This window comes from Gasterosteus aculeatus, chromosome 5, assembly GCF_964276395.1.
Source record: "Gasterosteus aculeatus chromosome 5, fGasAcu3.hap1.1, whole genome shotgun sequence".
Classification (NCBI taxonomy): Eukaryota; Metazoa; Chordata; class Actinopteri; order Perciformes; family Gasterosteidae; genus Gasterosteus; species Gasterosteus aculeatus.
The window spans coordinates 16,140,660-16,157,203 of NC_135692.1; the positions used below are offsets into that span (position 1 = coordinate 16,140,660).

The 16,544-nt window shown below is 50.6% G+C and overlaps 1 protein-coding gene and 2 long non-coding RNA genes across 3 annotated transcripts; 2 read left to right on the plus strand and 1 right to left on the minus strand.

Moving 5' to 3' along the window:
• Window positions 1-452: 452 nt before the first annotated feature.
• LOC120819390 (uncharacterized) lies at window positions 453-7,581 on the plus strand. The gene is made up of 3 exons (XR_005712264.2): window positions 453-832; window positions 1,379-1,939; window positions 5,674-7,581. It is a non-coding gene; the product is annotated as an uncharacterized LOC120819390 (long non-coding RNA).
• A 1,016-nt stretch (window positions 7,582-8,597) lies between these two features.
• LOC144407941 (uncharacterized) lies at window positions 8,598-10,772 on the minus strand. The gene is made up of 2 exons (XR_013467653.1): window positions 9,892-10,772; window positions 8,598-9,772 (listed from the first exon to the last, which is right to left on the minus strand). It is a non-coding gene; the product is annotated as an uncharacterized LOC144407941 (long non-coding RNA).
• Window positions 9,840-16,359, plus strand: fam20a (FAM20A golgi associated secretory pathway pseudokinase). The gene is made up of 11 exons (XM_040176734.2): window positions 9,840-10,324; window positions 11,192-11,385; window positions 11,574-11,624; window positions 12,411-12,489; window positions 12,677-12,769; window positions 14,272-14,387; window positions 14,491-14,671; window positions 15,053-15,162; window positions 15,239-15,320; window positions 15,412-15,471; window positions 15,578-16,359. Exons 1-11 carry the CDS (start codon window positions 9,957-9,959, stop codon window positions 15,843-15,845), a joined length of 1,602 nt encoding a protein of 533 aa, XP_040032668.2. The 5' UTR covers window positions 9,840-9,956; the 3' UTR covers window positions 15,846-16,359.
• Window positions 16,360-16,544: the final 185 nt, after the last annotated feature.

Consider the following 16,544-nt stretch of genomic DNA (forward strand, 5'->3'; position numbering starts at 1 on the left):
TGAACATCACCAATCCTCAATGTTCAGCTTACACAGGAGGGTTCAGATGATTATGCAGAAGACTTTGTGGTGTTAAACGTTGCGGTGGGATCAGCAGTGCGCTGTCCCACTGCTTCCACTGGGGGGGGCTGCTTTCATCCTGCAGGGAGCCAGTCACACACCAGACTAGTAACTGGATGCGATGAACATCGAACCCGGACTCCTTACTGTGCTTTGGGACTTTAACAGAGGAAACCTCAGTCAGGAACTCCTCAAACACAAACATCTAGTTACATGCTCCACCAGAGAGGAGAACACTGCACCACTGCTACTCCACCATAAGGGCCTTTCACCACGGTGACTCCCAACCAGTCAGGGGCCTGGTGGTGCTGGTGGTGCTGGTGGTGCAGTGGTTAGCACTGTCAGGGTTTGACCCCCCCCCCTGCTGCAATGCTGTGGTTCACAATCTAGTGACTGTGAGAAAAACAAGTATGACAAAAGATATTTTAAAGGTTCAGTGTTAAGAAAAAATCCAATACAATAATTTGCAAAAAGAATCATATAAATCTCATACTTTAGTCATTTGAGGGGGCGGAATATTTATTTAAATAGGAAGTGGCCGACACCAGGAGGTTCAGAGGCTGGACAACTGATGCTGTCTCTATGGGCAACGTCCATACGGTTGCCACAGCAACCGACAGCAGGGACCTGCATTTTGTCGATGTCTCCACGGGCAATGTGATCTGAGGACGTCCATCGCGGTAAACCTCATTGGTCCACCTCACCTGACTGGTCTCACCTTTTTTGAGGGTTTCCCGGCGTCCCGACTGCCCTTTGTTATGAAGATGTTCAGGTAGGACGGATTCTTCTTTGAGACAAATTCCCTTTGACAGCATTAAATCCATCGCTTGAATGAGTGAATGAGTCCAGAACAAGAAAGGAGGAGTCGAGGTCTTCTTTTTAAGATGTATTGTTGTGGATGGTGACGACAGGACGTTCTGGAACACAGCGACTGCCTTTCATTTGTAAATCCAAGTAGGTAACCGTGTTTGAAAGAATGGTTCAATGTGTTTTAGCTCTAAATGAACTTTAATTCAGCTTTAGGTCATGCAGGCCACTATGCTCTGACCTGGGTGACCCCGACCTGAGGGGAAATTTAACTTCAGTCCAAAGTGCTGCACAAATCAATGACTGCACTCGTGTTACCTGACAAATGCAAATAGTATTTAACTATAACAAATTGGCCTGTTTTTTGGCCCGATTTTTCCAGAAGAACAACTATGAGATGTGAGTCTGCTTGGTTCTGAAGTTGCCTCTTATCTAGTAATGTTGTAACGAAAGCCTTAATTAAAGTGGGCGGTGATGCTTCCTGTTAATCCCGATGTTTCTCTGGCTTCAGGGGGCTGAATGTCGCGACCTACCGACCTGCTGAGTCATTGAGGATAAGACTCAACATTTATATTGCTTTTTGTTTATTATTTCCTATCACGTGTGAGCTTTCTGTGAGTCCTGACATGTCCTTGTTTCTGCAGCCCGTCTGAAAACCGTCTCGCTGCAGTTCCCCGGATCCCTGACGAGGACCACTTCCTCTTCCCGTGGCTGCGTCCTGCTGAGCGGACCCAGGCTCGTCTGGAGGAGGGATGCAAAGATCCCCTGGGCTCGGCCCGGCTGACAGGAGAACGGGAGGGGTGGTGACGGTGGGGAACCTGGACCACGCTGCCCTCTCGTGCTCTGTGCCACTGAGACGGGTGGTGCTCACGGAGAAGGTAATGAGAAGACAACCCCCCCCCCCCGACAGGTGTGGAACCTACTGATTGGAGCCCACCACCGACTCTGAGGTCGCAGGGTCGACCTGTCTCCATGACAACCGGCTGCTGTCCGTCGGGTGGAGCCAGCGGGTCGCTCATCGCGAGGACAACGACAGGTGCTTGGAAGTGATAATCAGCTGTTACATTGAGAGGTATTTTAAAATGGAATGAATTACAGCAACACGCACGATGTACACGCACGATGTACACGCACGATGTACACCCGTGACACATGATGAAGGTGTTCAAAGTGTTTCCTTCCTTTAAACTGTTCATGTGAGGAAGAGTCGACTGGCGTTGTTCGTGTCTTCTTCCTTCGTAGTCGTAGCAAAGCACGAAACTCGTTACTAAAGCTTTCTGGTGGGCGTTCCCTGGGAGCGTGTGGTTACGGCTCATGCCATTTAACCACACGCACTGGATTCCATTCTTGCCTCAGCGACCGCCTCCCTCCCTCCCTCTCTCCCTCCCTCCCTCCCTCCCTCTGGTCTCTCTGACGACAGTTGAAGCTCAAGTTGTCGTGTTGAGAAAAGGCTCTTAAAGGTTTTATTAGATCTCCATCATCCACGCGGACCAGTACACATACTGCATTGTGACCTCTTCTCACCGCAAATCCTTGTGTTACATTTGACCTCTCGACCTTTGACCCCCATCCGCTCTGTGGTTGGATTCATCTCTACCAACATTTAGTGTTCGTGTTCTGTTTTTTGCCCCCCCCTCGTGTCAGCTGAGCCTGTTTTCTGAGAAAAAGAAACATTTTAAGAGCAAAAGAAATGTGAGGATTGTTTTTTTAAGTGTAAGCAATATTAGCGGATGACGTAGAATACACCAAACACATCTGTGCCATGCAGAACATCTGCACGGGGATCATTTTCACCACGTTCACCATGAAGCCAAAAGAGCTGCTGCACTTTGTTTTTAATTTTTAAATATTTTGAACTTTTGAACTTGTTGCTTTTCTTCCTTTATTTTTAAACTAACCCATAGCAGTATATCTTATTTTATTCCTCTTGTTGTCTTGTCGTACTGTCTGCTGTCACGCTCCAACCGCCGAGTCAAATTCCGTGTATGTCTGACACGTTATGGTAATAAACGCTTCCTGCTTCCTGAAAGCGCCGGGGGAGCAGCAGGTTCAGTGCGCCTTCGGCGTGCGTACAGGAGGAGGCGGCGATCGAACCGCCAACCTCGTGATCAGAGGTCGTTGACCCGCTCCGACCACAGAGCCCCCCCCCCCCCCCCCCCCCCGTTGGAAAGAGCTGATCTCGACTCTGTAGCCTCAGAGGTGTAAACACAATCAGCAAACCAGAGGAGGAAATAACTTCTCTTCCCAACCGACCGCACAAACAATCGCACGTTATTTCTGCCCGTTTGCAAACTGTCAGCCAACGAGCTCTCACACACACACACACACACACACACACACGTGGTTTTAGGAACGTCGTGGAAGTCCTTCAGGGGCCGACGCCGGGAGGGCAAAGGAAACGCCGACGTTCCTCAAGTGCTTCGCTTCAGGACTGAGTTCAGGACAGTTGAGGCCTGTTTTTCACTTCTCATTTCCTTTCCGACGGCGGCGGACAGCCTGCTGTTCCTGCGGCAGCGAGTTGAGGAGCGGAGGCGTCCCGGCCTCCTCGAGGGGGGGGGGGGGGGGGGTGGCTGCCCCACAGGGCCGAGTGGGAGGCATCGAGGACCAGGCACGTGGTCAACAGAGCTGATTCTTGCACCGTCGCGAGCTGCCGGGGATCTTTTCTCTCATTTTTTTTGTTTCGGTGCTTCCGGTTGATCTGGCCTCCTGCCGGTACCATTCCTAGCAGCCCACCACTATGTCGCTTTCCAGTTCCCGTCTGTGTTTAGTGGTGTGGGATTCATGCACGTCGACCGCCGCACGTGTGCACATCCGAAGGTACATGTGTGACATAACAGTTAAGAGTTGCAGTTTCGGTCTCAGAAGTCAAGTCTCCTGTTTTAACAACTGTCTGCAGGTCAGTTCTATGCCGCGGTGCTGCTGGTCAATGGTTTGTCCTCTCAGCGTCCGCCGGGACTGTGGACCGAAGACGAGCACCATGTGGGTTCTTTTGGACAGGAGGAGAATCTCAGCGATCTGTCCACTTAGCGGAGGTGAGGTTCATGAGCTGCCGTGTGCTGAAGCACCTGTTTTTAAATGAATTTACATGTTTCCCACAATGTCACGTGTTTTTCAGACGACGTGTATAAACACGACAGCCTTGCTGCGATTTTAGCATTAAATCCTGCCGATACGTTGTAGTGTGGACAGAGGATGTCAAAACAAGCAAAGATGTCAACCGGGACGACTTGTGCCAAATCTGACGACAGAAACGTCCCTCATTGTTTCCAAAGACGTTTGAGTCTTTAACAGCAGCGTCCTTCCGGTTGAAGGTCATGAAGTCTGGCGCGGCTCCGGGTCTTTGCCGTCTGCTCGACTATATTTCTGCCACATATTTGGCAACAGGAACCATAAAAGAGAGAACAAGTCATTTGATTTTTTTTAAATGAAGGTTTGTGTTCAGGCTGCCAAAATATGTCGACACTTTACTACTTTGAAAACTAATAATTTTCATGAAGTCGTGCACAGCAACGCAGGCACATGGAGGTGACGGATAGACAGATAGACAGATGGACGGATGGACGGAGGGACGGATGGACGGATGGAATGATGGACGGATGTACTGATGGATGGATGGACGGATGGACGGATGGACGGATAGACGGATAAACGTATAGACGGATGGACTGATGGATTGATAGACGGATAGACGGATAGACGTATAGACGGATGGACTGATGGACTGATGGACTGATGGACTGATAGACGGATAGACGGATGGACTGATGGACTGATGGACTGATGGACGGATGGACGGATGGAATGATGGACGGATGTACTGATGGATGGATGGACGGATGGACGGATGGACGGATAGACGGATAAACGTATAGACGGATGGACTGATGGACTGATGGATTGATGGATTGATGGACGGATGGACGGATAGACGGATAGACGTATAGACGGATGGACTGATGGACTGATGGACTGATAGACGGATGGATGGATGGACGGATGGACGGATAGACGGATGGACGGATGGACTGATGGACTGATGGACTGATGGACGGATGGACTGATGGACAGATGGACGAATAGACGGATGGATGGATGGACGGATGGACGGATAGACGGATGGACGGATGGACTGATGGACTGATGGACGGATGGACGGATGGAATGATGGACGGATGGACGGATGGAATGATGGACGGATGTACTGATGGACGGATGGACGGATGGACGGATAGACGGATAGACGTATAGACGGATGGACTGATGGACTGATGGACTGATGGACTGATGGACTGATAGACGGATGGATGGATGGACGGATGGACGGATGGACGGATGGACTGATGGACTGATGGACTGATGGACGGATGGACGGATAGACGGATGGACGGATGGACTGATGGACTGATGGACGGATGGACTGATGGACAGATGGACGGATGGACGGATGGACGGATAGACTGATGGACTGATGGACAGATGGACAGATGGACGGATAGACGGATGGACTGATGGACTGATGGACGGATGGACGTACAGCCCGACCGGCCTGTAGCACTTCAGTGGCCTTTTTCTAGATATTCATTGTGATTCAAGTCCAGCATTCTAACTAAATATCATTCCAGCGTTTGTTTGACTGCATGGCAGCGTGTGTGACCTCAGATCTCTTCTAATGTTGAGATACTCATGTTTTATTCCAGCAGGGACATGGACAGAATTGTGCAACCTCTCTAAAGTAAACATCTTTGTGTTTGCACAAGTCAATCCCTTCCAGCACGGAGCCATAACCTTTGGTTCTGACATCCACAGGAAGACAGTGAAGGCTCTGAGTGAAGACGAGTGATGAAGTGATGAAAAGGCGCTCGGCGAGGTCAGAGGTAAAGCACGGATGGGGTCCAGCTTACATCCAGGACCTGGTCCAGCCCGACATCCCGACCCGCACTCTCCGCTCTGCATGTGATAAACTGCTTGTTCCTCCTCACTGAGAGCAAAACACTCGACTAGATCTCCACTCTCTGCTGTCCTGCTCCTAAATGGTGGAAGGAGGTCTCTGAAGACATCAGGACCACAGAGAGCCTTCACGTCTTCAGACTAAAGACACACGTCTTCAGACTCTACCTCCACTAACACACTAACTAACTGCAGCACTGACATTGGACTTATAATGGTTCTTATCTACAGCAAGTTGTACATCGTACATCACCTTCCGAACAATCTCACCACTTTATGGGGAGAAGAGTCCGAGCATTCTTCACATTCTGCCCCTCTGAAGTCTGGAGCTCAGATCGCTGACATTTGTCCAGAGACACAAGCCAGAAAAAGGCTCGAGGCCCGTGAGTGAGCGCGCAAGACGTTTCCTGAACTTTCCTCCACCGTCTGCCTGATACTCCGAACCCGCCAGAACAAACAATTAGCTGTGCTTTCTCAGGAACCACACCCGGGCGGGCCGTGTTCGGCACAGGCACAGGCGAACCGGTGCTCCACTGTCATTGGCTTCAGAGCGGTCGGAGAACGACCTCGCCGGCACGCGGCCGACGGGAGCGAACCGCTCCTTCTCATCTCAGTGCAGTTGCCTGAAATAGTGCAAATGAACGTTTGAATCAGATGTTTGGACGAGAGGATCAACATGTACGCTTGGCTTTACTCGGGTGGAGCGTCGGAGCGCTGAGGTATTGTTTAGTCATCACCGTGACGTTGCTCTGCAAACAGGGATTGAAGATGTTGCAACATCTGGCTCGCTCTCTGCCCAAACATGTGTGTACCTTTCGACAAAGCGAAGAGAGCCTTCTTCTTCTGACAACTTCAGCATTTCTAAACAATAAAAAGACTCACGAGCTGCTGCAGTCTGGTCTGATCTGGCTGCTGTTTTTCACAAAGTCCACAGGCTCCAAAATGCTGTGGTCTTGTTTTCAATCCAAGTTCTAAATACTAAAAAGTAAAACGTTGTGGAGGAATGTGAGGGCGCAGGTCCACTTCCTCTTCTACCCGACCGCAGAGTTCTCCAGAATAACAACATGATGGCGGAAATGATGAGGAATAAGACTGAAGACAAAGACCTGTCTCTCTGTTATCTGTCTCTCGGACATTATTATATAACATGTTCGTGCAAATGTGTCACATTATTACTCTGCTGGCACTATTTCCCCTTCAAACCACCCAGGTGAGAGGTATATATACTTATTTGTGTATATATCGATCAAAGAATCAAAGAATTGTACTTTCTGCAAATATATAAAAAGTAAAGCTTTCACCTATTTTACAAATTCAACTTTAAACACACTATACAATAATTGTACTATAGTATACTTTAAAGATATCTATTATAAGACATATACAAGTAAAAGTGCAATTACTTAAATATACTTGAAATTAGTAAGAAAACAATTCATGCAATTTTAATTAATTAATTGTATTATTCTTTTGGAATGAGAATAAAGGTATTACTGTTCAAATGCACAAAAGCACATTTAAAACATCTATTTTTCATATCATACATATTCCTCATGCTTATATTTCAGTACGTTATGTGTACATTCAGATAAATGTTAATTATAGGTGTATTAGTGTATTATTGTATTAGAATTATTGCCCTTTTATAACCTTTCCAATTGTTTAAATGATCAGATTGTCATAAAGCACACAGATAGCTACTTTAGCGATTGTGTTTTTCAAATAACTTCCTTGTGCTCACATTGAAAATAAAATGGTTCCATTGCTTGTTTGTCACAACGTTGACTGGTGGCCTTGTGACCTGCACGGAGGAGTTAACGGCATCGGCGTCGCAGGGTGATCATTTTGAGCGACCACACCCGTCACTGGATCATCAGGTGACGCCGAGCGGAGCTTCCTCGCGTCACAAGTTCCACCCGGATGTGCCGCTGAATCGGAGGAGTTCTCAGAATCCCTGAGATGGAAGAAAGTAAGATCTGACCTTTGGCCTTTTCTCGATGTCAAATTCAGCTTTACGAGAAGAACAGAATCTTGGAGCCGATCTCACTTGGTTCTGTTGGTCTTCACAGGCAATTTCGCCACATACCGGCCAAATTATCCACAGGCTTCACGAGGTCGCTGGCACCGAGCCGGGGAAATGTTCATTGCACATTGTGAGCAGGTCCTGGGGAGCTGCTCCTCAGTTCATATGACAGAAGAGCAATGAGATGATGAGGAGGGCCTCCAGTTAAATGTACGTGGCATATCTATTGTTCACCCGGGTCCTTCTTGTATTTGCTATATTACCTTCGGACAAAGCTAGAGCTAAGCTAAGCTAAGCTAAGGATATTTACCAAAAGGGTGAAATAGTGCTTTGCATCTTCACAATACCCTTATTGTTGAATTTCTTTTATCGGCCAAGTAACTGTCCTTTATCTAGTTAGTAATTCATCCATTCATCCGAACCCCTCGTTGCACATGAATGCACCAGGGTCTGAATCGCACAAATTGGTGACGCAAGACTCAATGCCCCATTTTCCTTGTTTTCTCTCCGTATTCAATTCTGCAACTTCTTCGCAACGGCTCGCCTGCTCATCCTGAAGAAGTGGGTTATTTTGAGCACGTTTCAGCGGGGGAGGAAGCGAGCGCGCAGCCCTTTCGCTTCTCCGGGATAAATACAAACAGACACAGCCGGGACACGCGGGGCACGTTAGCTACGCCGCGCTTTGCTCCCCTGGAGCAACGCGACAGAAGACAACGCAGCAGTAAGGACACGAGACAACAGATGATTACAAGTCCTCGTGTTTAACCACATTTGTGTTTAATAAGAAAAATGCATTCATTTAGTTGTGGGATTTTTTATCTGCTTTGCCATTTTTAAATATAAATCTTCTAAAGACTGTAAACAATTGATGGAATCTTAAATTGGAAAGCTCATTTGACTTCTGCTGGTCTAAAAACAGATGTTTTTCGGCGTCATGCATTTGGGTCAAAACAACAACAACAACAACAACAACAGCGCTTCTGTAGCGGCGCTCTTGGAGGAGGCAGCAGTGAGCCGCTGAGCCCGTGTGTTTGGGTGTGTGCGCTTCCAGGCTGAACAGAAGCTCTTTTACTCTCCGGCAGGTTGAAGGTTCCAACGACAGCAAAGACTCCTCAGAGAGGGTGGAACCCCCCCCGGGGAACAAGCCCCAGACCCTCTGGACTGTTACACACACACACACACACACACCAACGGACGACAGATGTTCCAGAATACCACAGTGAGACCAGCGCAGGCGGGGAAATGCCCCGAGAGAGCTTCATCGCTTCAGCACGAAGCTGCTTAGGGGGCCGGAGGTCAGTGGCCAGAAGGCCGGAGAACGAACGAAGAGCGAGGAACAGAGGAACGGGCGCGTGGAGCATGAAGCACGGGACGCTGGGAGGAGAAGGTTCGATGGAGTGGAAGAGGACTCTGCTTGATGGGGAGATGACACCTCGCTGTGAGTCGGCACGCGAGACATCCACATGAGGACGGCAGCCAACTTCAACACACACACACACACACACACACATGAATGGGTGAAAGTGGACTTGAACCCGCAGCAGTAGACACACACACACACACACACACGCACACACACACACACACGCACACACGCTTGCATTGCATCAGAGTAGATTCGTCAGCTGGACTTGGTTTCATTCAAATCTGCTGTGACAAGAAGAGCTTCTTAGTCTCCGCCCCTTCCTGAGAGTGTGTGTGAGTGAGTGAGTGTGTGTGTGTGTGTGTGTGTGTGTGTGTGTGTGTGTGTGTGTGTGTGTGTGTGTGTGTGTGAGCGTGTGTGTCCTCCCAGCCCGTCACTTGACGTTGCGTGTGCACACCTGCGCACACGCAACAGCGCGCACTCCCTCTCCGGTCCTCCGAGCAGCAGGTCCCTGGAAGCAGCCGACTGTCAGCGAACTGCTGCAAACACACGCCGGCTCTCAGGCTCGCTCGCTGCCAAGGGAGGAGGAGGAGGAGGAGGAGGAGGAGGAGGAGGAGAGGAGGAGGAGGAGAAGTGAGGCTGGAAGGAAAACACTCGGATCGAGACGAGAAAGAGACAGACTTGGATGTACCTCTGAGAGACCCACGTAGTTCTTTGGCTTTCTCTTTTTATTTTTCGGCGTCTTGTGTTCGAGCGATGAGGAGAGACCGTCTCTTCTTGGCCGTGACCCTCACCGCCGTCCTCTCCGCCGACCTCTACCTCGTCCTCCTGCCCAAGCTGCGAGGCCTGGGGCGAGGGTCGGGACCCTTTTGCCCGTGCGGCCCCGTCAACCTCACCCTCCCCAGGCACGGGGGTCTCGCCACGCCGCGGCTCTACAACTGGTCTTCCGTGGCGCCCGGGGGCGGCGCGCCGCCTGAACCCGCCGACCGGGGCTCGAAGCTGGGCCGGCTGTTCGACCACCCGCTGTACAACATCCAGAGCCCGGCGCCGGGGCCGCAGGAGACGCTGCTGCAGGAGGAGGACCTCGTGCAGCACTACAGGAAGAAGGTGTCTCACTGGGAAAGGTCAGTTTCTTTACACGCCGCTCGTTTTGTCCGCGATTTCGGCTGAGAATGAGCTGGCTTGTGTCGGAGGGTCCGTGAGCTCGCCGCGGTCACGGGGCGGAGGTCAGCGACATCGCGGCCAGGCCCTCCCGCAGGCGCACAAACACACAAACAGCCTTGTGCGTTTGTTCACGTTAACAGATGTACAGACGCACAGGATGTGTAGACAATCCCGTGCGTCACAAAAAGTCTGAACCCTCACAAACGTGTCTCTCGCTCCGAGGTAAACAAGGACTTAAAACTGCTAAATCCCACTTTAATCTGCGGGAGCTGTGGAGCCGTCTTGGCTTGTGGGGCGGTTCTGTTCTCCTCACGGGGGACACAGATTTTGGGCTGGAAAATAAAAAGCAATGCGAGCAACGGGTCTCCTCTCTGTGCTGCCGGCTGTAAACGTGCACAGCAATGAACAGCCTGGAGGAGACTTTAAGACTTGCAAAATCTTGCAACAGCATTTCAACACACGGAGGAGAGTCTTCGACTTGAAATGCAATGTTGAACAAGGAAACGGTTTTAAAGTAAGTTTCCTGCTCAACATATTTATGTGTTTTTTGGCATTACGACTGAAACGATCTCGTTGGGTCTGCGATTACCTGCCGCTCGCGTCGGCTCTTACTCACCTGCACTTTGAGCGGCCCGGGACGGAGTTTGTTTGGGTTGGGAGCGACCGCCCCTCCCCCCCCCTCGGTGTGGTCATCTCAGGCGATGCGGTGCCGCTCTCGCCGCCACAGACTGCGGTTCCGGTCTCAGATTATATCACAGCAGAGAGCAGAGGAGGACACGTATTCGTCCCCCCCGCCGTTAACCTCTGTGTGGCTTCGCCCTCCTCAGACACATAAAACTCTACAGCAAGGCAGCGGCCATCTCCAACATCACTGTGACTGAACATGAGGTGACCTTTGACCCCGGCGCCAGCTGGCTGAAGTTCCACCTGGGGATAAACCGCTACGCCCTGTACTCCCGCGAGGACGCGGCCGTCCCGCAACTCCTCGAGGACATGCAGGGCATGACCGTCATCAGCGCAGGTGATGGACGGATCGTCCCGCAGTCGGGAATCGGGATCACGTGATGTAATTGGTTCACACGGTTCACTCGGCAGATGTTTGGACTGTGGAGGCTTTTTTTACAGACGTGTCCAAATTCTTGTCGTTGTGAACAAACGGTTTGTGTTACGATGCTAAATGACGAGCTAACGGATCGCCGTCTCTTACAGATTACACCCAAGATGAGAAGGCCCTCAAAGGAGCGTGCGACTGCACCCAAGGTAGGGTCGAGTGTTCCCGTCAGAGGCAAACACACCGCCGCCACTGCGATTGAGAGAAAACCCCCCCACCATTTTTCGGTTTGGTGGCAAAATCCAGATTTGTGCGTCTGTGTGTGTGCGTGTGAGATACGCGCCCGGGGGGGCAGACGAGCTGGCGTGTGTTTGTGTTCAAAGGCGAAGCTCTTAATTACAGTAAACGTTTGATGTCTGCTCGCTGCGAAGGAAGCCAGCGTTTGCAGGCTTTCGACCTACGCGCCAACCGCCGCCTACGCCTTCAACTCCACCTCTGAGCAGCAACGGAGCGACAGATGGACGCGCACTTGTGCATAAACTGTGCAGACAAAGTCACTTAGAATACACGTTGTTTACCGGAGCAACGTGTGAAAACAGAAGTTACCGACGTCAAACGCTTTGGGGCGAGAAGGAGCTTCGATTTTCAGCCTCAAGTATTTTCAGACTTCCACATATTTCTGCTGTTCGTCCTGTCTGCGTCTGACCAGCGCAGTTATGTGGCCGACCGCACGGATACAAGTCGCTGCCCGGAAGAAAAGCAACAAAACCATCCGCCCCGTCCGGCTAAACACAACCTCAAGGGACTTTTCTCCTTGTTTCTCCTCCAGAAGAAAAAGGAGTGATTGTAAAGCTTGTATGATTGTTAACTCTGAATAACCAGAGTGTGTGAGCTCAGTCTGGCCTACTGAGAGACAGATATCCATATATATCGATATTGCCATGCAAAATATCCGCACAGTGACTCGATGCTCATCTTGTCCCCTTCTGCTCTAGTTGTGAAGCCGAGCGGACATCACCTGAAACTCGCCCTGAAGATGCGAAACTACGCTAAAGCCATGTTCAAACCAATGAGGTGAGGACCGAGCCCACGTCCGCTCTGTCAGAACCCCCCCGATGGACAGCGGCCCGGCAATTACGCCGCGCCAGGGCGTCTGGCTCTGATGTGGTAGTGGTGCTGATTATACACAGAAAGCTTGATCACTGTGTGTGTGTGTGTGTGTGTGTGTGTGTGTGTGTGTGTGTGTGCGTGTGTGTGTCAGGCAGCAGAGGGACACAGAGACACCAGAAGACGTCTTCTACTTTGTGGATTTCCAGAGACACAATGCAGAGATCGCCGCCTTTCACCTGGACAGGTGGGCCCCCGCCCCCCCCCCCCCCCCCCACATGCTCATTGTCACTCACACTGTTTTTCTACCTTCTTTCTTACCGTCTTCATGCTAACTGGTCTCTGGGGGGACGTGTTTCAGCTCTGCTGCTCGGGGGGGTTTTAGTGAGTGTTTTATTGGCTCCCTCGGTTGTGTCTGTGGTGCAAACCGAAGGGCCTTTGGGCTCAAAGGGAAGATATGTGATGCAAATGTGAAACTCAAGCAGGAAGTAAAGAAGCCAATAAACAATAATAACGGCTTCCAGCGCTGTTGGATAATTGTGAGCAGCGGTGTGACATGCGGACGTTCAGAATCACGTCCAGCTGAGAGACATTAAAAGATTCCATCGGTTTTTCCATCAAACTTTGTCCCGCCAGCAGCTGGGCCGCAGGGACGCCGCGGCCCCGCGGAGCCCCGATCCATATCTGCACTATTGGACGGATCAGCAGGACATTTTGTACCCGCGCTCATTGGCCTCGGAGGATGAAGCGACGGCGAGCGTTTCGGCACGCTCATACGCCACGATGGACATCGTGCACACGTCGCATGAGCACGTTAGCGTTAGCATCGCGCAACATGTTAGCAGGCCTGTGAGATTAGATTCTAACGCTTACAGAAGCAGAGGAGACGTTCTCCTTGTAGCTTAAAACTCGTTTACAGAAACACAAAATGCAATCAACAAAATGACAAAGGTTACAACATGTCTGCCCGGCCCGGGATTTCCAAACTAGCTGATCAGGGTAGACCACAAGCTGTGAGCCAACACCCACACAGACACACACACATCAGGCGAGGTGATTCACTGTGGAACACAGTCATCTGAGCTAGACGGTGTCATTAAGGAGCCGCACACAACGGCGATCCCTGGAAAGCAGAGACAGAAAACAGCAGCAGCGCCACGTCAACAAATCTGACAATCGCCGTAATTACAATTCTGCCGCCTGTCTGCTCATTTTCTACCCGTCAGCCGTTCAAATGTGGGTTAACGGCATCGACCCCCCCGAGCAGACATTTCTCTGCTCTCCCCTGGTTTCATTTTGCCGTGTTTTTAAGTCCGTGGGGGTGGGGGGGAGTTGTCTCTTTCTCGGCGGTGTCTGCCAACCCTTATCATCGTCGCCGGCAATCAGCGGCTGTGGGAACGCCGCCGAGGATCTGAGAAGCAGCCATTCAGCCTCACAAGCTGATTGCTGTTTGATTGCTGTTTACACGAGCGACACGCGGCCCCGTGGGAGGAATAAGCTCTCGGTGGCGTGTGTGTGAACAGAGCCGGGCCAAATGACACCACGTGGGGACCGTCAGTGGGGAGCGTTCGTTGATCAGAATCAGTGAAAATGAACGAGGGGGCTCAGAGAGACGAGGACGCCATCAACCTGACAGGCTCCTCACTGCATTCGCATCCAATGCATGAAGCGTGGGAACTGGAAACCTTTCCTCACGCCGTTTGTATCATTAGTTTCTCTTCTGGCCATCTCGCCAACCCATTGTCTCAGGATCCTTGACTTCCGGAGGGTCCCGCCGGTGGCCGGCAGGCTGGTGAACATCACGGGGGAAGTCTTTCAAGTGGCTCACAACGAAGAACTGAGAGCCGTCTTCTTCACCTCGCCAGGTAAGACCTCGGCGACCTCGACCTAAGCCCGTCTTGTGAGTCACGTTGAGCAGTGTGTGAACCGGAAACGCTTCTCAGCGTCTCACTCTGCTTCCCCCGACAGCCAACAACTCGTGCTTCTTCGCCAAGTGCCTGTACGTCTGTAAGACCGAATACGCGGTGTGTGGAGGGCCCGACCTGCTGGAGGGCTCCCTGTCCGCCTACCTGCCCAGCCTCAGCATCGCTCCCCGCATCTCCATCCCCAACCCCTGGATACGCTCCTACACCTTCACGGGCCGAGAGGAGTAAGACCTCGGGCCGCTTTAGAGGGAGAAATACTTCTTTCGCCTCCTGTGAAATGAAAGACCAGATGTCCCGTAAATCGTGTAGATGAACGTCAGATGTTTATCTCTCTGGGCAGCAGCTTTTCTAATTAGGGATGAACGAGTTGGGAGTGGGCTTTGTGTCTTGGCCACACAGTTTACTATTTTGGTAGTTTATGGAGGCAGTTTGCAACAGATCAACAGGAGGCTCCAACTGTCCCGTTCCACATTTCATCATTATCATATGTCTCAAAATATAAATGAACTAAGGCTCAAATTTGGACAGTTTTTTTCTCAGGAACCAGTTCATTGAGCAGAGTTTTCGATGATGTCATTCATGTCCGTTTGTTTTGTTGTCAAAAGGTGGGAAGTGAACCCCTTCTACTGTGACAACATAAAGAAGATGTATCCCTACAACTCGGGCGACCGTCTCCTGAACATCATAGACATGTCCATCTTTGACTTCCTCACAAGTATTTAAACCTCTTTGTCACCTTTTCTTACTGTCAGCAGCTCTTTGCAGAACCTTTACGTCGCTTTATGTCACAGGCAATATGGACAGGCACCACTACGAGATTTTTACCAAATTTGGGGACGAGGGGTTTCTTCTCCACTTGGACAACGCCAGAGGGTGAGAGGAAGCCCACACCGAAAATACAAAGAGTGTAAAGAAAAAAAAACAACCACCAGGGTTTGATGTCCTCATTGCATCTCCTGCTCAGGTTTGGGAAGCACTCTCTAGATGAGATGTCCATCCTGGCTCCTCTATCTCAGTGCTGCATGTGAGTAGAACGTCCATTCGTCTTGTCCTTTGGTCCTGGAGACCATTTGAGGTTCATGAATACAACACAGTTTCTGCAGAGAGATTTTCAGTCGTGTCCTCCTCAGGATAAAGCGCTCCACGCTGCTGCGCCTCCGGCTTCTGGCCCGACCCGAGTTCAGGCTGAGCGACGTGATGAGGGAGTCGCTGGAGGGGGACTCCCTACGGCCCATCCTGACGGAGCCCCACCTCTCAGCGCTGGACCGCAGGCTACAGAAGGTCCTTCGGACGGTGCAGCGCTGCGTCCGGAGGCTGGGAGAGGACGAGGTCATCCTCAAGGACTTTGCCGAATCCACGAGGAGCCCCGCGAGCGCCGCAGAGAGTCAGGTCAGGTAGCACAGGAGGAAAGGGGGGGGGGGGGGGGGGGGGGGCTCCTCTTCGCAGATGCTCGTGGAACCTCGGGAGGCTTCACAACGAAGGGAGCGAGCAGAGCTCAGGTGGTTTTAAGGAAAACACTGTGGAATCCTCAAAGAAGGAAGCAATGGAGGTCCAGGACTTTTTACAGTTTCCTAGAAGAGAGGCAGGCGGATCTTTTAGTTCCTTCTCTCAGGGTCATAAAGTCCATGACAGCTTTTCGCGTCGGTTTGGAGTTTAGGCCTTTCAGGGGACACTTGGAGATGTACAGTGAAGCAGAAGGCGCTCGCTCACTGACATACAGATGAAAAGCAGCATGGATTTCATGTTTATAACACGGATCAGTTGGTAAATTACTGCTGAGGAATATTGTGATCACTGAAAAAAAAGACTTGTGGATCCATGTGGTGTAATAATTATAAAATAAAGTTATTTTGGCGAGAAGACAATCACCTGCAAATAATAAATATAAAGTGTACTTGTGTTGAAACTGCCATTTAGTTTCCTCCGCCTCTTTTTCCAGACGTGTAATCTTTGTCTCGTTAAGTGTTTAAAGAGCTTAAACTGATGAGACATAAAAGCAACTGAGAAACAAGTGTAATCTGATCAAAGTGTAATAATTCTCAACGGTTTACTGTGAATGTGTTTGAGCTTTTTTCTTTCTTTTAATACATTCCAGGT